This window comes from Schistocerca gregaria, chromosome 2 (assembly GCF_023897955.1).
Source record: "Schistocerca gregaria isolate iqSchGreg1 chromosome 2, iqSchGreg1.2, whole genome shotgun sequence".
NCBI lineage: Eukaryota > Metazoa > Arthropoda > Insecta > Orthoptera > Acrididae > Schistocerca > Schistocerca gregaria.
The window spans coordinates 319,369,846-319,392,628 of record NC_064921.1 but is presented as its reverse complement, the minus strand read 5'-3'; the positions used below and the strand labels follow the sequence as shown (position 1 = coordinate 319,392,628).

The 22,783-nt window shown below is 37.5% G+C and overlaps 1 protein-coding gene across 1 annotated transcript in view; it reads left to right on the top strand.

Moving 5' to 3' along the window:
- LOC126336955 (Y+L amino acid transporter 2) overlaps nucleotides 1-18,164 on the top strand; it is a 306,927-nt gene extending 288,763 nt beyond the window's left edge. Inside the window, exons 3-9 of the mRNA XM_050001155.1 lie at nucleotides 3,249-3,474; nucleotides 6,167-6,211; nucleotides 6,306-6,429; nucleotides 6,674-6,874; nucleotides 9,643-9,792; nucleotides 13,158-13,335; nucleotides 17,621-18,164. Coding sequence (XP_049857112.1) covers nucleotides 3,249-3,474; nucleotides 6,167-6,211; nucleotides 6,306-6,429; nucleotides 6,674-6,874; nucleotides 9,643-9,792; nucleotides 13,158-13,335; nucleotides 17,621-17,685 — 989 coding nt within the window. The 3' untranslated portion in view covers nucleotides 17,686-18,164. The remainder of the gene's footprint in view (nucleotides 1-3,248; nucleotides 3,475-6,166; nucleotides 6,212-6,305; nucleotides 6,430-6,673; nucleotides 6,875-9,642; nucleotides 9,793-13,157; nucleotides 13,336-17,620) is intronic.
- Nucleotides 18,165-22,783: the final 4,619 nt, after the last annotated feature.

Sequence of the window (22,783 nt, the reverse complement as noted above, 5' to 3'; positions counted from 1 at the left end):
AGAGCTCCTGTATGTGATAAAAGCACTGCCACATGTGGAGGGTGGTGTGTTTTAAATTTAGTGTCATTGTTATTAAAAGAAGCCTAACAGATTTAGCAATCATACACTAGTCAAACAGAGCATTATGTTGTTCTTTCTTCTATATGAATGGGAAAGCCTGGGTCATAAAATATGATACAAAATCTGTACAACAATTTTGTTGAGGACACAAATAAATCATGCAGTCAAATCCTTCTGCAGAGAATGGTGAAAGCTGCATTTGATTTTCACAACCTGATGTCATTATTGTATATTAAAAGTGCACAAATGGCAGAAAAACACTACATGTTAGCTGTCAATGCCACACATAGTTGTGACATTACAAATTTACCTATCCTGCAAAGTAGAATAAAAAATAAAATAAAGCAGAATAGGCAGCAATTAATATTGACGTGAAAGGCACAAAGGTTTACTATAATCTAACAATAAGAATTTTGTGTGCAACAGTGCATAATCCATTACATGTGGGAATAATGGTGTGCTGCTTGCTCATGTAGTTGCTACTTTTCCAGGTCCCATGCTGGGAAATAAATTATATAATGACCTTCCTGTCATAGCGTCCATTTTAACAATTTCTGAAGGGTGCCAGACTGCTGAAGGTAAACAAACAGTGATGAAATAAATAGTGTTTGGACATGTCTGTGAGTGCATGGCAGCAAGTCAGACTGCACATTGGTGGGCCACAATGAGTATAGCTATTGCAATGTCAGATTTCTGTGTAGCTCAGTGATGCATTACATCAGACAGATCATAACCTAATACAGAACTTTTTAATTCTTCAACCTCCCCTCTTCCATGAGTTGAGAGACACAGTTTTCTTAAATTTCTGTGCTGTATCTGTTAGTGTTCATTTAAACTTGTTTACTTTCTTTTTTCTGTGCATTTCTACCCCCACAGCTATATTTTATCTGGACATCTAGAAAACTACCCATGATACTTTCCATACTTGATATGTATAAAATATTTCTTATTCTACAGTGAAAAAGGGCTCTGTCTAGGGTAGTTTCAGGCAGCATTATATTGCAGGGAGTATATAGCGGTAAAAAAAAAGTGATCTAGGCTATCAATTACCTTCACAGCTTGTAATATTCATGGTATCAATTCACAATAAAATATGGTGTAAGAGGATGACTGAAACAACAAACATTTGTGGCTATCCTTGGCTCAAAAGAGTTCTGGGATTCAGCAGCAGGTGCCATGGAAGTAACATCACAAGACAGTGAGTTTATGGTGATTTACTGGATAATTAATTAGTAGGGGCCGGCGAGAGTGGCCGAGCGGTTCTAGGCACTACAGTCTGGAACCGCGTGACCGCTACGGTTGCAGGTTCGAATCCTGCCTTTGGGCATGGATGTGTGTGATGTCCTTAGGTTAGTTAGGTTGGAGTAGTTCTAAGTTCTAGGGAACTGATGACCTCAGCAGTTAAGTCTCATAGTGCTCAGAGCCATTTGAACCAATTAGTAGGGATTTATGCCTGCCTTGCTGAAAACAACACAGCAGGTGTCACAATTGTTTGTTTCTTACATTATGAAGAAAAATTTCCTTCTACATCACAAATAGTATCTTTGACTTGTTGCTTTTTGGACTCTTTACACATTAGTTACATGTGTTGCTTCTATTTTGGGTGATAAATAAAAATTGTTCCTCAGCATCCCCTATCATCTTACAGCACTATTTGTGCTGTACAGAGCTTTATCCCATGCTTTCTGTATTACATTCTGTTAGTGGTCGAGAAAAGTACAAGTACATTGCTTTCCACAAAAAGTGAAGCACTCAGAAGTGGATGATGAAATAAATGAAATGAAACTTCATGGGTTGAGGCAGTATGTGATGGTATTTCAGTGATCACAAAATCAAGGTAAATTTACAAAGAATTTGGCAGTATGAGCCCATTTATGAGTAAGACTTTGCATCCACTCTGTCCCTGATGCATGCACTGATTCAGGTGGGAAGGGTGCCATAAAGGCATTGTATCCTCTCCTGAGGGAAGCTGACCCACAACTGTTGTAGCTAGTCCTGATGTCCTGGATAGTGGAACTGGGACAGAGTTGACATCCAAGCTGGTTCCATAGACCTTCTATCGGAAACAGATCTGGTTATATTGCTGGCCACAGGAGTACCTCAGCTTCAGGCAAACAATTCAGAGCCAGCTGTGACTTGAAGTCATAACCAGTGGCTCCTCACACCATGATTCCAGGAGTAACGCCCCTGTGCCTATCCAAAACACACATGAGACCTGTACCCAAGTCACCACTGTGCCCCCAATGATGGTCATTGATGATAGTGCGGAACTTCAACTCATTACTGAACACAGTGCGATGCCATTCATCAGTAGTGCATGCTTCCCAATAATGGCACCACTCCAAATGCAGCTGTTGATGTGTTAACTGCAGTCTATACATGGAATGGTAATTCCATTGTCTAGGTGCCTCCAGTCTCTGAACAATGATGCCAGATGACCCAGGAAGGTTGCAACGAGTCTATTACTTGTTTTCAGCTACTAAGTGCCAATGTGAAAAGGTTATCATGTGCTTGGTATACAGTACAGCAATCCTTCCTTCTGGTGGTCAGATTTGGTTGACAATCTGTGTATCACATGATTAACCAGCCAGCCAAATGGAGACCCATAATGACAAACTTTTTGAACTCTGTCAAGTGGTGATAATGCTGTCGCATACAAGTATGTAAAGACTCTGTCCCCTTCATAGTGGTTACTCAAAATCTGACTCCATGCACAACCTTTTATATCTTACCGAGCCTGGTAACAACATTAAACAAGGACTTCACAAATGCACTCCAGTGAGTGTTCTATGTCATGTGAAATCACAATTCTAATCATTTACATACCTGTCAGTGGTGTATACCTGTACAAAAATACTGACATCCCGCCTTGTGTTCTGGGTGCTTCGCTTTTTCTGTCAAGTATTTCTTCTGATCTCATATCAAGATCTTATAGCATTCACACTATGATTAACTGTAATTGTTTTGCTTTTTAGGTGTGATGGATCTCTCTCTCTCTCTCTCTCTCTCTCTCTCTCTCTCTCTCTCTCTCTCTCTCTCTCTCTCTCTCTCTGTCTCTCTCCCCCTCCCTCCCCTTTCCCTATGGATGTGGATGTGGGTGTGTTGGAGGTGGAGACAGAGAGTCAATAGATAATGCGCTCTTAGAGAGAAAACTGCCTCTTTAATGTCATATTTCAATTTTGTTTCAGGTTTGCTGACTGTAATAAACTGCTACAATGTGAAATGGGCTACGAGAGTTCAAGATATCTTTACAGGCACCAAGATACTTGCTCTAGTCATCATAATACTTGCTGGATTGTGGATGCTGGCCACTGGTCATACTGAAAATATTAGCAATCCAATGGTTGACACCAATCTTGAGCCTGGTTACATTGCACTTTCCTTTTACTCGGGCTTATTCTCGTATTCTGGATGGTATGCTATTTTAATATTATGTCAATATATAGTGTAGCAATATTGTGCCATGCAGTTTGTGCATTGACGTTACTTACAGATTGTATTAGACATTTTAGTTTCCCTAATATTATTGTACTGTTCTTTTCTTGTTGAAAGATTCAATTTTTCGCAAAGCTGAATGTTATAAACCATTTTAGTGTGTGTTATATCTGCAGCTTTAGAGGAATCATTGCCTTAGATAAGTGGATATACAGTTTATGCAACATTGTCAGTAATATGTATTTGTTAGACTGACTTAAAATGAAGTTTTTATTTATTTATTTATTTGTCATTAACCAACATAAGCAGTAGTTCATTACTTGAGAGACCACTGAGTTTCTTTGTACACTGCATTAAGCGGTGCACGAAGTGTGTGTGTGTTCATACCACTGTCCAGTATTTGTTTGAACCCTTGCAGTACCGAGGGGGTTATTTACGTCCATCTTTTGAAAATATTGTCATCTAGTCAGTTACTTTATATTTTTAAATATCGAAAAAAATTTATTCTTTTTCATTAATTCTTTTGCTACATTCCTAAAGTGTTTCAAAATTTTCAGTTAAACTAAACATAAAAATTTAAGACTAAGTCGTAGATATCGCTTTTTACAATGAATGTTGTTCAATATTTTCAAGTTCAGACCCTTAATTATATGTCAAAATCTGTTTAAAAAGTTTGATTTGATTAAAAGTCAACAAAAATGAGCAAACATTTCCTTTTTATATTTTTTGTAGTGAGCACAAGTGCGCCTAGCTTGGTAGTACATGTTATTGAAAATGCGTTGATATTGCTAAGTGTGTGTTAAAACATATTTTCAGGATCTAGACCAAATTTACAATTCATTACTTCTGTGGAAAGTATGCTGTTAAGTCGACAACAATTAATTAATTTTGCTTTGCTTATTAACTTTTTTAGAGTTTGCACGAAGTATCCCTCTTTGGTAATCAATGTTATGGAAAATGTGATGGGATTGCCAACGTTAAAAGTGCAAGGGAGAAAGGGAGCTTTGGAGGATTTGGGGGGGGGGGGGGGGGCTACAAGGTAAAATTCACAATGGAGAATAATCCACAGTGAATTAGAATAATCATAGAACATGCTTGTTCATACTAAATGTAATTTTGTTATGTTATGACACAATATTTTACTTAATTGTCAGTTCACAGATTCAACTAAATTTGTGATGTTCATTGCATGTATGTTGTCATACAACAACTTAGCTGAATCTAGTCATCATGTCAGACAGTGTTAGCAGGAACTGTCAAATCCACATTATCTACAGATGCTAAAAGATACAGTTAGGTAAAGAAGTGGAGAAGACTGGTAAAGTGGTTATAGCACTAGACAGTTTTAAAAGGAATTAATTTCAAATCTCCATCCAATGTCTGTATTTAGGTTTTCCAAGATTTCTGTAAATCTGTTAAGCAAATGCTGTGATTGTTCTTCTGAAAAGGATGTGGGTGATCTTCATTCACATCCATGTCCCTGTGGTCTAATCAACAACATAATTCTAAACCCAAATATCCCTTCCATTTCTTTCAGCTGGACAAGACCATCACATTGGTTGATGGCTAGCTAAACCTCATGAAATACTTAACAATCGTATTTGCCTTTCAGAGTATTTATGACAATAGAAAAGTAACACCCAGTGCAGTCTGAATAAAATTGTATTAGAGAAGTGGCATACCCCAACCTTTGCTATTGAACAAATTTTTCATGGTGCACTAATTGTTGATAGAACTGTAGGTAGATGGTTTGTGTGATGTAATGTGGCTGGATTATCACAATTTCTGGCAACAAATCAGCTGTCTGTAATAATAAAGTGATATCTAATGTGATTGTGCTGGGAGTAAAAGCTTGCCTTTAAAAAGATTTAGACTTTTCAGAAGGATTTATGAATTTCTTGCAGCAATCTAGGGTCTCAGTCACTCAACTTAGGATGCATTGCAAAAATCTGGGAGTGATTTAATAACAACTTCTCCACTAGCAAACATTTGCCTGAATAGTGGAGACTTAAGGTATACAGCTGTGGCAGGAACATGGGAATTTGCCTTAGGATGCTACTGGGAATTTGCTTGTTAGTATGTGTCATAATGCGGCCCCTTGCACAGTCATTATATGATATATTTCATAGTGTACTTTTATTTTGTTGCATTCTTTGTTTGCAGTATGGTGCAAAAGCTGGAAAGTGTATATAAATGTTGAAAAGCCATAAAATTGTCTTTCATTTGGACATGTGTTAATGTTACAAATTGGTAGTACATCATTCTCTTTTCCTGGTAACAGTCAACAGAAATATAAAATCGGCATCATAAAATTTGGCTAACTACCTTTAAGGCCTCATACATTTTGTTTGATGCCAACTAGCAAGTTCATAAATCTAAGATTCCGTAAATCTAATTTTACAGGTCTTTGTTTTTTTGTTATTCTGAAAGTAGTTCATAGCAATCTGAAAATCCTACTGGAATTATCTCCACCCTCTCTCCTTAAGCTTATTCAAGGATTTTGATATTAAATATCTTGTCATCTTCTTGTGCGCAGTATGTTCTGTTTACTGTTTCATGTTTTACATGCCCAGTTAATTATTGTTCATTCACTATTCTAATTTGAAAATAACTGGATGTAAGGAATTGTGAAAAGCAAATACAGGAAGTACTTGCTCTTTTTTTGTTCTAGGAACTACTTGAATTTTGTAACAGAAGAACTGAAGGAGCCTTACAAGTAAGATTTAAATTAAAATGAATATTACTAATACAGTTTGATGATATGCTGTGGATATGTTCTGTACTTACTGTCTTTTAAAATTATATTTTAGGAACCTTCCCAGAGCAATAGCAATTTCCATGCCGCTAGTGACAACAATATATGTTTTGGCAAATATTGCATATTTTGTAGTCCTGTCAAAGGATGAACTACTGTCATCAACAGCAGTAGCTGTGGTAAGTATGCTTGATAAAGTATGCTAGAAACAAATAAAATTTTCGCATAATGCCTCCCTTTTTCTTTAAAATATCAAAACAAAGGAAAAAAGGATATTCTGTCAATGGTTGTAGAATAGCAGTTCAGTAAATATAAATTATAATAATGTGAATAGTTTTGTGATGATAGTAACAGTAGAGATCGTAAGCGTCATACTTATGAGTACTACAAAACTGTCATGGAGTGATTTTCTTTTGTTTACAGACATTTGGTGACAAATTGCTTGGTGTGATGTCCTGGACTATGCCCTTCTTTGTGGCTTGTTCGACATTTGGAGCACTTAATGGGGCAATATTTGCATCAGCTCGATTATTCTTTGTTGGAGCTCGCCAAGGTCATCTTCCTAAAGCAATAGCTCTGATTCATATCGATCAGTTTACTCCTGTGCCATCACTGGTCTTTCTGGTAAGTGAAGTAATATATTATTAGTATGTAGCAATAATTAAGTGGTTGCATTTTGGAAACAATCTGGAAGCTCAGAAACACATATATCGCACCCACTTCTTACAAGTGACAGTGAACATGATTGAAAATCGCCAGTTAAGACTGGTTTTGATGCACCAAGCAAAATGGTACAGTGTTTAAGGTTCTTGACTCACAGTCACAAACAGCCAGATTGAAAACAACATCTCCTTACCTAGATTTTGGATCTATTTTGTTTTTGTAAATCAATGTAGGTGGTGTTGTGGTTACAAAAAGGGCCACAATGGATTTACTCCAGTCAGTTCACGTTTATGCTCCTTCTGTACTGACCTTACTGATTTATTTACTTATTTCATTATTGTTTATCAGTCCTGTGACTGGTTTGATGTAGCATGCTACAAATTTGTCTCGTGTGCCAATATCTTCAATTCAGGGTACCACATGCACTCAGCCTCTTCAGCTGTTTGTTGGATGCATTCTAGTCTCTGTCTTCCCCTACATTTTTTACACATCAGAAAATGGGGCATTAAACCCCAAACGTCCCTTCTCCCTTCCTTCCTTCCTCTCTTTTGTTTAACATGTTTTATGGTCTTATGTGTTTAAAATTTCTACAAGCAGCCCCATAATGTAGAACAGCAGTTGATTCTCTCGCATGTGTATTCTAAAGGGAAGGATCTCATCTATCAACTTGTGAGCACTTAATAAAACTAGATACATTTTTCATGTAAGTCATATCAGAATTCAACAAGGTACCTTAACCATGACATATTTATTATTTGAAATCCATGGCTGTTAGGCCTTTTGTAAAAAAAAAAAAAAGGCCCTGAGATGGAATGTAAAATGAACCCAATGTTCTGTGTTTATTTTCTTTAGTTACTGTTATCTTGAATGTCCCTGATCTCACAATATGTGTTGCTTTTATTGTAATTTTTTAAATATTATATTTACATGTAGGCATATACACTGAAGCACCAAAGAAACTGGTATAGGCAGGCGTATTCAAATACAGAGAAGTAGACGTGCAGAATATGACACTACGGTTGGGACCGCCTATATAAGACATCAAGCATCTGGCACAGTTGTTAGATCGCTTACTGCTGCTACAGTAGCAGGTTATCAAGATTTAAGTGAGTTTGAATATGGTGTTATAGTCGGTGTATGAGTGATGGGACACAGCACCTCCAAGGTAGCGATGGAGTGGAGATTTTCCCATATGACCATTTCACGAGTGTACCATGAATATCGGGAATCTGGTAAAACAAGATCCTGCAAGAATGAGGCCAATGACAACTGAAGAGAATCATTAAACATGGCAGAAGTGCAACCCTTCCACAAACTGCTGCAGATTTCAGCACTGGACCATGAACAAGTGTCAGCTTGTGAACCATTCAATGAAACATCATTGAAATGGGCTTTCAGAGCTAAAGGCCCACTTGTCTACCCTTGATGACTGCACAACAAAAAGCTTTATGCCTTGCCTGGGCCCATCAACACTGAAATTAGACTGTTGATGACTAAAAACATGTTGCCTGGTCAGATGAGTCTTGATTCAAATTGTATTGAGCAGATGGATGTGTACAGGTACGGAGACAACCTTGAATCCTTGGACCCTGCATGTCGGAAGGGGACTGTTCAAGATGATGAAGGCTTTGAAATGGTGTGGGGCATGTGGAGTTGGAGAGATATGTGACACCTGATATGTCTCGATACAACTCTGACAGATGACATGTATGTAAGCATCCTGTCTGATAACCTGCATCCATTCATGTCCATTGTGCATTCTGTCGGACTTGGGCAATTCCAGCAGGACAATGTGACACCCCACATGTGCAGAATTGCTACAGAGTGATAAACACTTCCAATGGTCAGAATGGTCATATCAGCGCACACTCCGCTGCAGAGTGAAAATCTCATTCTGGAAATGTCCCCCAGGCTGTGGCTAAGTCATGTCTCCGCAGTATCCTTTCTTTCAGGAGTGCTAGTTCTGCAAGGTTCGCAGGAGAACTTCTGTGAAGTTTGGAAGGTAGGAGACGAGATATTGGCAGAAGTAAGGCTGTGAGCACCGGGCGTGAGTCATGCTTCGGTAGCTCAGATGGTAGAGCACTTGCCCGCGAAAGGCAAAGGTCCCGATTTCAAGTCTCAGTCGGGCACACAGTTTTAATCTGCCAGGAAGTTTCACTTCCAATGGTCACCAAACTCCCCAGACATGAACATTATTGAGCATGTCTGGGATGCCTAGCAACGTGCTGTTAAAGAGAGATCTCCATCCCCTCATACTATTACAGATTTATGGACACCCCTGCAGAATTGATGGTGTCAGTTCCCTCCAGCACTACTTCAGACATTAGTCGAATCCATGCCACATCATCGCGGGGACCCTACACAATATAAGGCAGGTGTACCAGTTTCTTTGGCTCTTTAGTGTATAATATCTTTGAAAATTAATAACCCTGTAGCAGGCAAATATCACAACCAGTAAGTCAGAACTTGAAATTTTTATCTATACTACAACGAGAAAGTTAATTTCAGGCGGCAGTTGTCACTTAAAGCTATAGAAACTTTAATTGAAAACAGCATTCACATTGTTTTAAATTATATTTACTCTTGTAGTGCAGTGACTTTCCACGGGGCAAATATCTCCCTGTTTCACAAATTGCTTCATATAAACTGAAATTATCTGAAAGTATTTATTTTCCTAATGTTGTTGTTTTTCAAAACAAATACTGCAATAGTTATTTGCTTTTTTACAGTGTATCATCACACTTGTTCTACTTATCATTGAAGATATTTATTCACTGATAAATTACTTGAGCTTTGTGGAGGCACTGTTTACCACATTGTCAGTAACAGGGTTGCTTTGGTTGAGATACAAGTGGCCAGATGCAGAAAGACCCATCAAGGTAAGCACATTTCTGTCAATGAAGATGTGGTAGAAAAGCTATTTAGATGACTGCCAAAGTGACCTACAACTGTTATGTCCTATAGAAATATGATAAATGGTCCTAAGTAGCCAGTTTCTTTTTATGTCGATGGGCAAAAGCCTGAAAGTTGGTGAGGAATAGTTAAGCAAGGCAAAAGTTATAATAATAACAATATGTTACCATACTGATAAAAAAAATTATACTCATATTTAGGCTCATACGTGCCAGGATTTTTTTGTACTGTAGGTAAACGCGTCAGTAGATACATACAGTTCTCTAGATAACGGTGAATATAGGTATTTTCCAAGGAAGTGCGCTATATAGACATTCTGTGCTGCTTCTTTTCACAGATAATTAATTTTTATCTCTTTGTTCCCAAATCAATGAAATGAATTGTTTCCTGATATTTTTGTAGTACAGTCTTAGACATTGGGGAGGAAGGGGGTAAAAGAGAGGGGAGGGGGGAGGCAGCACACATGGGGGAAAGGAAGAGTGGTGCGAGAAGGCAGTGTATGAATTAAAATTGCTGATGGAATGAATTATTGATAGGTACTCATATCAGATAATTTAAAATTGGTTTGTATATTTTTCAGTTGATGCAAAAGGGATAGACAAACACTCACTCACAGCAGACCAAAGCCTGGAGCATAGAAACATGTAACAGGAAAATGTATTCAAATCAGCTTTTGAGTTATTGCTATTTTTCTAGGAAAAGTGCACACATCCACACAAACAACCACACAGACACCTGAACGCACACTTCCAAGACCATGATGCAAGACTGATAACGCTAAGAATTTAATAAAAGCAGCTGCCTGACATGATGGAGGTGGGAGTGTTTAGGAAAGGATGCAAAAAGGGGTTAGCAGGAAAGAGGCAGGTTTTCGGACAGATGCCTCTGTGGCTGCACAATGAGATGAAAAGAGTATAGAGGTAACAACAAAACTAGATGTAGGGAGAGACAGAGAAAGGAAAGAAAACTGAGGGGGGGGGGGGGGGTCAGAAGAAAAGGAGAGAAAGGTGAGGGTGAGAGGTAGAAAAGGGAAGGGAAAGAGAGAAGCGAGAAAGTTTGAAAAGTAGTTAGATAGATAGGTAGGTAGGTAGAGAGAGAGAGAGAGAGAGAGAGAGAGAGAGAGAGAGAGACACCTAATGACCTTCATGCAGGGGTGAGAGGGGGGGGGAGGGGAGTGGGGAACAGTGGTCTGAGAAGGCAGTACATGCCCACATAGACTGCTTTATAGTAATTGCAGCATAGTTGACATATAACATGGCTGTTTTCAAATGTGGCCCTGACTTCTATTTGCTAGGAAATGCCTGCAACTGGACTGCAGTAGATGGTGATGGGTGGGGGTATGGGGCAGATGTTGCACCTGGATCAACCATAGGAGACTCACCATGCAGGATTGAAAGTAAGTTTGGAATAGGGATGGACAAGGATATTCTGAAGTTGGATGGGCAGTGTAATATTAATTTGAGTGAACTAGGTAGGATATCCCCCATCTTGGGGCATAAAAAGGGATAGTTGAGACCCTGGTGGAAGATATACTTGAGCATTTCAAGGCCAGGCTTTTACTGGGCGATAGGAAGAGTGCCAGTTGGTGACTGGTTAATTAATAGGTTTACTGGTTGTAGAGGAGCAAATACCATCATAGATTTCTTCATGGTTGTGCCGGATAAGATATTGTCTGTCATTAAGGGCTCTGGTAAAGTTAACGGTATATTTTGACAGCTCCTGCTTTCCACTGGAGATGCAGCATCCATGGGTGGTGAGGCTATAAGGAAGGGAGTCTTTTACATGGAATGGGTGACAGATGTCAAAGTAGAGGTACTTTATGTGCTTGATCTGCTTGATATGGACAGAGTTATTCATGGAGTCATCTGAAGTGGCTCGATAAGTTGAGAAGGACCAGGTGAAGCAGATTTGCGAGCAGGTGTTGATGTTATGGAGGAAAAGAGCAAAGTTTGTTCTTGCTGTGACTTCATATTTTGAACATGTCGTCAATGAATCTGAACCAGACAAGAGATTGCAGTTGTTCAATGGATAGGAAGGATTCGTCCAGATGGCCATAAATAAGTAGGTATAGGGGTGGTGTTATGCGAGTATCCATGACAGAATCCTGTTTTTTCCTTCTTGTAGATGTGGCCTTCGAGAGTGAAATAATTGTGGGTCAGAATGCAGTTGGCGAGGAGGATTAGGAAAGAAGGTGTGGGTTTGAGACCAGGAGGATGTAGGGAAAGGTAGTGTTCCATGGCTGGGTATGGGTGATATTGGAGTAGAAGGATGTTGCAGTGGTCGACAAGGAGCCTGGTGCTAATGGTACTAGGACTGTGGAGAGACAGTGAAGGAAGTGAGCAGTGTCTGGAATGTAGGGTAGTATGTTATGGACAATATTTTGGAGGCAGAGGCTCATTCTGTGGGAGCCTGCGTGGCCACAGGAAGCACATTTAGTGTCTGTATGGTTGTGTGTGTGAATGTATATGTGTTTGCTAGAAAAAAGGGCAAGAGCTTGAAAGCAAATGTGAATTGTTTTTTGTTACATATTTCTGTGCTTTTGTGCTCACTGTAGTTGAATGGTTGCCTTTCCATTATTCTACATTTGGCTCCATCCATGAATTTCCATGATTGTTGTTCAAATCTAAGGTAAAAATGTAAATACATCCCGTCTTTCAGGCATATCTCTTAACATGTTTCTTTATTTATTTCAGATCTTTCCATCTTTGTGGTTCACTAAACTTCAGAATTTTCTCTATTTTTTGTTTCTTGACCTACTATTTAGAGTTGCAGAAATTTGCATCAGTCTTCTCTTTATTTCATGACACATTTCAAAAATATATTGACACTTTGTAAAGTCTTCTGTGAAAACAAATAACTGATTATTTATTAAAAACAAAGATTCCAAGATTTACCAAGCGGGAAAGCGCCGGTAGATAGGCACAATAAATAACACACAGAATTTCTAGCTTTCGCAACCGGCGGTTGCTTCTTCAGGAAAGAGGGAAGGAGAGGGAAAGACGAAAGGATAAGGGTTTTAAGGGAGAGGGTAAGGAGTCATTCCAATCCCGGGAGCAGAAAGACTTCCCTTAGGGGGAAAAAAGGACAGGTGTACACTCTTGCGAGCGAGCGCGCGCGCGCGCGCACACACACGCACACACACACACACACACACACACACACACACACATCCGCACATGTGCGTGTGTGTGCGAGTATACACCTGTCCTTTTTTTCCCCCCTAAGGGAAGTCTTTCTGATTATTTATTAACTTTGATATTTTGTTTGTTGGTGTAATAAAGATGTGTTATAACTGTGAATACATATTGATGAAAATATATTTTATTTCCAGGTCCAGATAATTTTCCCAATAATTTTCTTTATTATATGTTTGTTCCTGGTCACAGTCCCATGTTATGTTAAACCATGGGAAGTGAGCATTGGCCTCTCATTCATAGTGTCTGGAATTCCAATGTACCTTATCTTCATCTACTGGAAGAACAAGCCTATCTGGCTAGCAAAGGCATCAGGTAATATTATATTATGTCTGTACAAAACCTTTAATGCTGCTTAAACTTTTCACATAGATAAAATGAATATTGACACTATATTGAAAAGAAGGGAGTGTGACTGACATACACTCAGATGGGAAACTGAGCATATAACTTTAGTACAGTTGCATCAGTTACATGTTCAAACTAAAGCTTTTAAATTTCTGAAGCAGCATCTTTGACATGGAAAAGAGGCTGTTGGGCAACAGGAAAGATACACAGGTGTGTCAGTCCTAACCTTGAATTTGAATGAGGATGCATGAATGAAGCTGAAAGAAAACCTGTATTCTGTAGTCATAATAATTAAGTGAAATTTTGTTCATTTGGTTTCTACTTCTTTCCTTTATTTTCTCTTACTTCATTTCTAACTTTCTCCTAATGAAGAAACTCTTGTAGTAGTTCAAGAAGCTGTAGATCTAACTTCATTTTTAAAACTTACATATGAATTCTAAGGCCTCATTTTTTCCTGATAAATCATATGCAAAAAATATTTACTATTAAAAACAGTCTTGATCACGATTTATTTATTAAGGTGATCAGTTTCGACCACTATTGTGGTCATCTTCAGACCATTGAGTAGGAACCTCTTTCTGCTGGAGAATCACTACTGTGAAACTGATCACCTTAATAAATAAATTGTGATCAAGAATGTTTTTAATAGTAAATATTTGTAAAAATTTGTAAAAAAATAGTAAAAATTTGTAAATAGTAAATATTTGTAACACATTGATCACTGTCACTCCCATAATGTATTCAAAAGTAATTCATATGCAAAAGTTTAAAGTTCTTTCACTTTTCAACATAACCTCCCTGTTCATGAACACATGTTTTACAAAGGCAACATCACTGATATGATAATTGCAAACACTTCTTCAGGAGTCTGCTGCACACTGAAAAAATTCTGATGCCTAACAACTCAACTAGAAAATTTAGTCACAGAGATTGTTTGAAACAGTCAAAAAATTTCCAGGAGTGAGCTTAGGTGTATCCAGAGCATGATACACCACTTCAGAATTGTTTTGAAAAACTTTTGAGTTGGGAGTGCTTAGTGTGCAGAAGTGTTATATTGATGAAGTGATAGGATTAGACAAAAATGACATTCACTCTCAAACATTGTGCAGTTAATGCAATGAAATCACCATTCATGTTAGCGTCACTTAAAGAATAGGTTCCTGTGCAGCTCTGAGTTCATTAGTTATCGTTCAAAGTTATCATCTTGAAAACACTTCCTCTAGATTGAAATCTAATGACTATATTGTGAATCACACTTATGAGCCTGGCAAACGGTTCACCGAACCACTTTCAGACTATTCGTCTACCATTCCATGTGAGAAAAGTGACCACTTAAATGTTTCAGTGTGATCTCTGATTTCTCTTATTTTGAGGGTTGTTTCTGAAGTGATAACCAATTTGTAATTGAGTAAGAAAAACTTTATTTATGATTGTAAATAGTATAAAGCAGTCCCCACTGACAACTTTGAACAGTGTGCCTAAGCTTTAATAATGTTTCACAGTACCTCTCAGCATTTACTGTCATTCCTTTTGGCAAAAAGTCAAGCAGAAGACCTTGGCCATGATTTTCTGAATTTTCATGGTTTCATTGCTAGTTAACATGATGCCACTCATTTGATTGATGTTTATTCTCTGGGTCGTAGTGCTCAATCCATGTCTCATTGGTGATTACAGAGTGACTCAAGAACTCATCACCATTCTTATGATAGTGCTCCAAAATGGACAAAAAAAGGTGCCATCTGCTTTGTTTTGTGTTCTTTTGTCAACACTTTTGACACCCATCTCACAGATAGTTCTTGGTAGTGAAGTTTGGCAGTAACGATGTGAAAAACTACTAATCTTGAAACTTGTGGAAATATGTAATGTATCAAGTCTTCATTTATGACAGTAAGCAATCCAGATTGTTCATCATGATCAGCATTTGTCCTCCTTTCATTTAACAGCCTACACCACTTACATACATTTTCATCATTAATTACACCTGCACCATAAACTTCAACAAGGTGCCAGTGAATTTCAGCAGGAAAAACTTAGTTTGCATTTAAGAGCCAAATAACTGAGTGCACTTCTCAATCAGCAGGATTACTGATTGACATGGTGGCAAACAAAGCAGTATAACCATACAGCCAACACCAGCAGAGTTTTAGAACATAATGGCAGCACAGTGAGAGACTGGCCGAGAGTGGCAGATTGTGAACGGACGTCATATGATAGGATGTACAGACATTTTTTGCTTTAAAAATGACCATCATATTACAATGGTCATTTCTGCCTATTTAAGTGGGAGTCAGAAAAATATTTTCACACTCAAAGGAGAAAGTTGGTGATTGAAATTTCATGAAAAGATCTTGTTGCAACAAAAAACATCTTCATTTTAATGATTATCACTGCAACTCTCGTATCATATCTGTGACACACTCCCCTCTATTTTGCAATAATACAAAATAAGCTGCCCTTCCTTGAACTTTTTTTATGTGCTCCATCAATTCTGCCTGGCAAGGATCTTATACTACGCAGTAGTACTCCAGAAGAGGATGGAAATGTGTAATGTAGGCAGTCTCTTTAGCAGATTTGTCGTGTTCTGCCAGTAAAATGCCTCTTTTCTTCATCTTCCACACAACATTTTTTGTGTGATGGTTGCAATTAAAGTTGCTCATAATTGTAATCCTTTTGTATGTAGTTGAATCGACAGCCTTTAAATTACTGTGATTTTTTATGTAACTGAACTTAGAGATTCCCTTTGGTACTCATGTGGAGTACATAGAACATTTTATTGTTTAGAGTAAATTTCCATTATACACTCCAAATAGATATCTTTTCTAAATAATTTGGCAACTGATTTTGATCTTCTAATGACTTTATCAAATGGTAATTAACAGCAACACTGCAAACATTCTAAGGGGGCTGCTCAGACACACTCCTAAGCCATTTATATACATTAAGAACAGACAGTCCTAGGGGACTGACAGATATCACTCCAGTTTCACTTGATGACTTTCCAGCAGTTACTATGGACCATGACCTTTCTGACAGGAAATAATAAATCCACTTGCACACTGCGATGATTATCCATAGGCACACAATTTGATTAGAAGCTGCTTGTGAGGAAAAGTCTTCTGAAAATCTAAAAATAATTCATGTGAATAAAGAGTCATTTGTGTTTCACAAGAAAAATATTTAAGAATCTGTGCATTCTGTGTTCCAATACATTGTTTTTGTCAAGGTAATTTGAACATAGTATATTTTTTCAATTGTTACAGCCATGAACGTGTATTTTTGCTTTCTTTACACCATCCCTACATATCAGACTAAATGGAAAAATGAATGTTAATGGTATTTACACCTCATAAATTAACAAAACCAATGATTATATTCTGCTGTTACAGGCTGAACTTTGCCATTAATTGTACAGAAAACAATGCAGGTGCCTGCTACAAAAAACCGGCATGCCAGATGATGTAATCACTTCATTCATCCATAAATAAAGACTGCCAAATAGTTTGAACTTGAGCAACATTTTCTATCTGTAAATACTCAACAAAAAATTGAAGACAGCTCATATCATTTTTGTCCATAGGCCCACATGCTTTTCTGCCCCATAAAGTGTCAATACTCATTTTTTGCTTTATGAATCATTTACTATAACATAATTTCATCTATTTTTGGATAAAAAGATAAAAATGTGAAACCTAATGGCTTTTCTAACCATTTTGAGTTACATGATGAAATACTGAGTTCTGTTTGAACACATGTGCAATTTTTTCAAAAGAGAATACATTTTAGAAAGGACTGCCCCTTGAATAACAACTTATTTTAGAATACCAATAGATGATGAAAGTTGTTTTGTTGTTGGTGAAAACCATATCACCTTTGTAAGGTAACTGCTGTTACCTATTATTGATAATAACAGACACCATTGTACTTGTTACCTGTTCTTATGACACATATAGTAACAAAGCACAAATGTGTGTTTTCAGTACTGTGTTTTAAACTTTTGTTTCTTGTTAAGAAATGGGCTACTTTTTGCAGCATTTGGTTGCCTGATCACTATGTCACTTCAGACAATATATATTGTAGTTTTATAGAAGGAGTCCACCTTCATGTATGAACACAATTCCACTTCAAGTATTTTTAAATTTCTGCTTGCTGTTTAGGCCAGTGCCAGAACACGATGATTTATTCCAAAATTCTCTGTTGTTTTAATCTAATATTTTATTAAGTCTGATTCTTATACTTTTTTTTTATATTCCAGGGTCATTTAATCTCCTATGTGCTAAAATGTTCAAGTGTGTAATGGAAGATGGAAAATATGAGTGAGTGACTAGTAGCTGCAGCATTTTTTAGTGAACATGTTCAACATAGCATACAAAATCTGTGTTGGTTTCCTGCAGAGAAAAATATTACCACCTGTGGTATGTAAAATGGCAGGTTGTGACATTACACTGTGATGTGTCTTCCTTGATAGATACATTTCTGAAAATAATATGCACAATTCCTATTTTTATAAACTGTTAGTGCATTTTGTGATTTTTCTCCCAAGAATGTTCCTTGGATAAACTCAGAACAAGAAGCAAAGAGACTATTAATAAATCAGTGCCTTATATTTGTGTGTGTAAAATATACATTCCATGTGAGTTACTCTTTTGTTTTTCTGTGTAAGTGAAGTAAATGTTATTGTGAAAGTGTAACAAAATGTGAATGTGATGAATTGAGATATTTTGTAGCTATGTGTCTGTGACAGTGCACACAAATTGTGGGTTTGTGCAGTTTGTAAAATAAATTTCTTTTTAAATTTTGTTTCATTTATTTGTTGTGATACATAAAACCAGAGATTTTGATGTCATCTGCTGTACATGTTTGAATGAATTGTGTTGATACGACTATGAGTAATAAAGGAGTGGGGCAGATAAGCATGAATCTGCTTGAGTTTGCTGTAAGTTTATAGAAAAGGTGGGCAGGAGGCTCATGGCTAACAATCAAATGCCATGTGATAATCACATGCAGCCTGCTGGTAGTATAATATTAAAATTATCGTCAGAGGATGTATAAAGAGGAAATGCTGTGAAGTGTCTTCAGGGCAATTCATCAGTGCTGTCTTTTTTTTAAAAAGGCAAAGGAATGATAGTAACTGAATATTTATTACAGAATGTATTCCAGTTCACTCAGTTTGCTGCTACAGTATGTAGAATACCTAGTTTATAGGTACTTATCAACACTTTTTTTAAACTGATCTAAATATAGCATGTAGCTTGTTATGTCCTATACATATTATTTTTCCTTGGACCACAGGGCCTCCATACAGCAATATGCACCATTACATTTTTTTTTCAGTATGTTATTTTACTTCCATGTAGTATTCGAAGGCAATGACTAACTTAAGCAGTAGCAGATGGCGTGCCATTTGACTTTTTAACATTTATACAACCAAGATAGAACACATTGTTCAAGACATCAAAATTATCCACCACAGTTGAATTTTACTTTCTCCATTCACATACCTAGGAAAACAACACTGTTTAAACAAATAAATAGTCAAAGCTCACCCTACATTTTGTGTCGTTTCTGCATCAGAAAAAGTTTAGCCACTAAGGTGGCCATGCAGTCTGATGTGAAGAGACACTCCAGGTTATTTTGAGTAAGTTCTGGTGGTCGGCTGTGTTTTGTTTTTATGTGGTTACCCACTATGATCTAGGCATTAATGGTCTGGATAAGCTTTTCTGTCTCAGATAACTTTAGAACTGAGGCAACCACAACAAAAGTAGTTATACATACAGTGAACAGTATTTTCTAAAATACAGGTGTTAAAATTATGAAAATAAAACAGAATGAAATGTCCAATGGTCCACTGCAGCTGTATTTTTTCAGGTCACTTATAAACCCACAGCCAATTTGAGTTCCATCATGTAGTGCAAATATAAATGCTGCCATAGGTTACAGAATACCACAGTGTGGTGTGACTAGGGCATGATTTCAGCACTCTTCAATAAAAACCCGTCATCTCATGATAAAAAAGACTACCACCAGTGAGAAAAGTCATGACTGAGTTAAGTCAGGAACTGTACACATTCTGACTAAAATACACTCTTGTTGGCCTGTGTCAAGCAACAAAATGCCCCTCATGGAGTTATTCAGGAAAGTACTGCACCCTGTAGTGACAGAAGCTGATACTCTCATTTGTATGTAATGCAGAGTGCCAAGTCTAATAGTTTTTGTGCTGACCGTAAGTCCTCAATAGAGCACTAGCATCTTGCTTTCTCATTTGCCTGTGTTAGTTCAATTTCTGTCACTGTCTCAGTACCCGGATGGCAGTCACAGCACACACGTAGACAACACATGGAACACCTGCAGCTTATGTTGTCAGCTGTTATGTTGATGGCTTTTGTCACCTCTGGGCCCAGTACTTCACGAATAACACCTATGAGGGGCATTTTGTCGCTTGACGTAGGTCAACAAGAGCATCTTTTAGTTGGAATGTGTACAGTTCCCGACTTGATGGTGGCTTTGTTATCATTTGATGATTGTTTTTTATCAGTTGAAGAGTACTGAAATTGTGACCTAGCCACACAAATTGTTACACTGCGGCCTTCTGTAATCTATGACATAGAATTTATTTTTGCACCAGGAGATGCAACTCAAATAGTTGTAAACTGGCTGTTTGGGTTTATAAGTGACCTGAAAAAATACAGCTACAGTGGACCATTGGGTATTTCATTCAGTTTTATTTTAACAATTCTAACACCTGTATTTTTTAAAAAAAACTGATCACCATATGAAGTGTCAAGCATTCATGTATTTCTCTCTGTTTTGCTTCATCTAAACATGAAGAAAAAGAAACAACTCATCTTCATTAGATGTTATTTGTAGATTAAATTTCTGCACTGATGCACCTACCTGTAAATTTAATCATTGTGCTATTATCACAAAACATACACAAGGCATTACAAAAATGTATTTTCCATTTCTGCAAGTTGTGCTGTGTCTCATTAGTCTCATAAGGAATTAGCTAGTCCCCCCTACACAGTTACATATTAGGCCACCACTTCCTATAATCCTTCCCTAAAATTAACGTTTAAAACTCGTGTCATGGTTAAGAAAATTGGTTTTAAGTGTCAAATTAAGATGATGGCTCAGACCATAGGATGTTACAAGATTTCTAGACAAATAAATAAATAAATAAATAAAAATAAACATAGGTTACTTCATTGTCCCTTTGAAGCCAAGCAAGTCCCAGACTGTTAACCACATTACACAACAGTGTTCTGTTATCTGAAAACATATACAATGGAACGTCACATAGAAAGTATAATTTGCTCCAGAATCTTACTCATAGTGTGAAACAGCTGTTAAGCGAAACAATTTACCCCATATAAATTAATGTAAAATATGATAATGCGTTCCATGCAGAAACAGTACTAAAAGTTTTATCTTATTCATACCATTTATTCAAAGAAAATTCTACATGTTGTATTATGTGCTTTTATTATTCATGATACATAACTAAGTCTTTTCTACTAGGAAGTCATCTATAGTGACTTGTTTCTGCCAATGGCACTTGACAAAAATGTGACATAGCATTATCATCAGTTAAATTTGTAGTGTGCATAGAGACTGCTGTATTTGGGTGATGATTTTCAATGTGACACAACCATTTCCAATGCTTTCAGCATTTCTCTTATTGTATCAGAATATTGCTGCTTTGCTGTTGCCTCCTCCTCCTCCTCCTCCTCCTCCTCCCCTGAATTCCTCTCCACAGCTTCCTGCTGTGAAACACTCTGCAACTCTGTAAGCTCTTTGGTGGTCATTTCTTGGCTGTGATCTTCCACAAGCTCATAGATATCATTGTTATCCACTTCTCGTCCTATGCTCTTGACCAAAGACACAATTGACCGTTACTGACTCAAATGCTTCAGAGTCACATTCAACAATGCACTCCGGCCAAAGCTTCTTCCAAGGAGAAGTGAGAGTTTTTTTGGTAAACCTTTCCCACACCTTTTCAATCATCTTGATGCAGGCAAAGATGTTGAAGTGATATTTACAGAAGCTCTCTGAGAGTGATGTTGGTAGCTTCAGTCAACTCAAAGCAATGCTTGAAGAGTGCTTTAGTGTAGAGCTTCTTAAAGTTAGAAATGATCTGGTGGTCCTTAGGATGGAGTAACGGATGGTGTTGGAAGGCAGAAATTGGATCTTGATGAATTGAAATTCTTCAAGTAGGTGGTCTTGTAGGCCTGGAGAATGGGCAGGAGTGTTGTCAATAACAAGCAAGACAGGGAGTGGCAGATTCATCCAAAGAAAATATTTTTTCACCAAAGGAGCAAACACTTCATTGATCCAATCACAAAAATGATCACATGTCATCCAAGCCTTGTTGTTTGTTCTCTACATCACTTCAACCTGCTCTCATGTACTTTACACTTCTTGGAGGCTCATGGAGTTTCTGAATGGTAAGCAAGCAGCAGTTTAATTTTCAAATCATTGCTTGCATTTCCAGAATAGCAGTGTGAGACAGACAGTCTTTCATTGGCTAGTGATCGGGTAATGCATTATCCTCCGCTGTTATAAAAGTATGGTTTGGCATCTTTTTCCAGAATAAACCCATCTCATCACAATTAAAAACTTGTTGTGGCAGATAACCCTCAGAATCTATGACCATCTTGAAGTTGCTTATGAATTTTTCTGCTGCCTTTGTGTCGGAGCTGGCTGCTTTGGCGTGCTTCACAATGCTGTGGATGCTGGCTCTTGTCTTACACTTCTCAAATCATCCACAACTTCTCTTAAACACTTCTTCAGCTGCTGATGATCCTGGTGTCTTTGTAAGAAGGTCAGTGAAAATTATTCTCGGTCTCTCACAAATGACGTTCTCATTTTTAGTGTCGGCTTGCAATCGCTTTTCATTTATCCATATAAGAAGCAACCTTTCTAAATCATCCAGAATACAAAACCATTATTTAGATACTCTTGTCACTCCCTTTGAAGTATCTGTCTCCTTAACCTTGTCTTTTTTCTTGAGGTAGTCCAAATAAGTGATGTAGACCGATTGTATGTGAATGCTAAATCAGCAATACTCACACCACATTCACATTTTTCAGTGATTATGTTTCATTTCTAAGGTCATTTTCTTTCTCTTATACTTGTGTTCTTGTGGCTTTATCTTCAGGGACATTTCTATCAAAGTTGTTAAAATTTGCACACAAAAAAAACTTTGGGTGAAAACAAGTTTAGAAACATGTGTGATCACAAGCTGCACTAAGATGGTAGCAGAAAGAGTGCTAAACTCAGACTACAGTACGTGCTTAAGACATTGTTCATATGGTGATGCTGACAATGAAAAATGTTCATATTGTTGAACATTTTCCTCGCCACACGTGAACAACTGGTTATGTCACACTAAATCGTTGTCACTCGTTATGTGAAACAT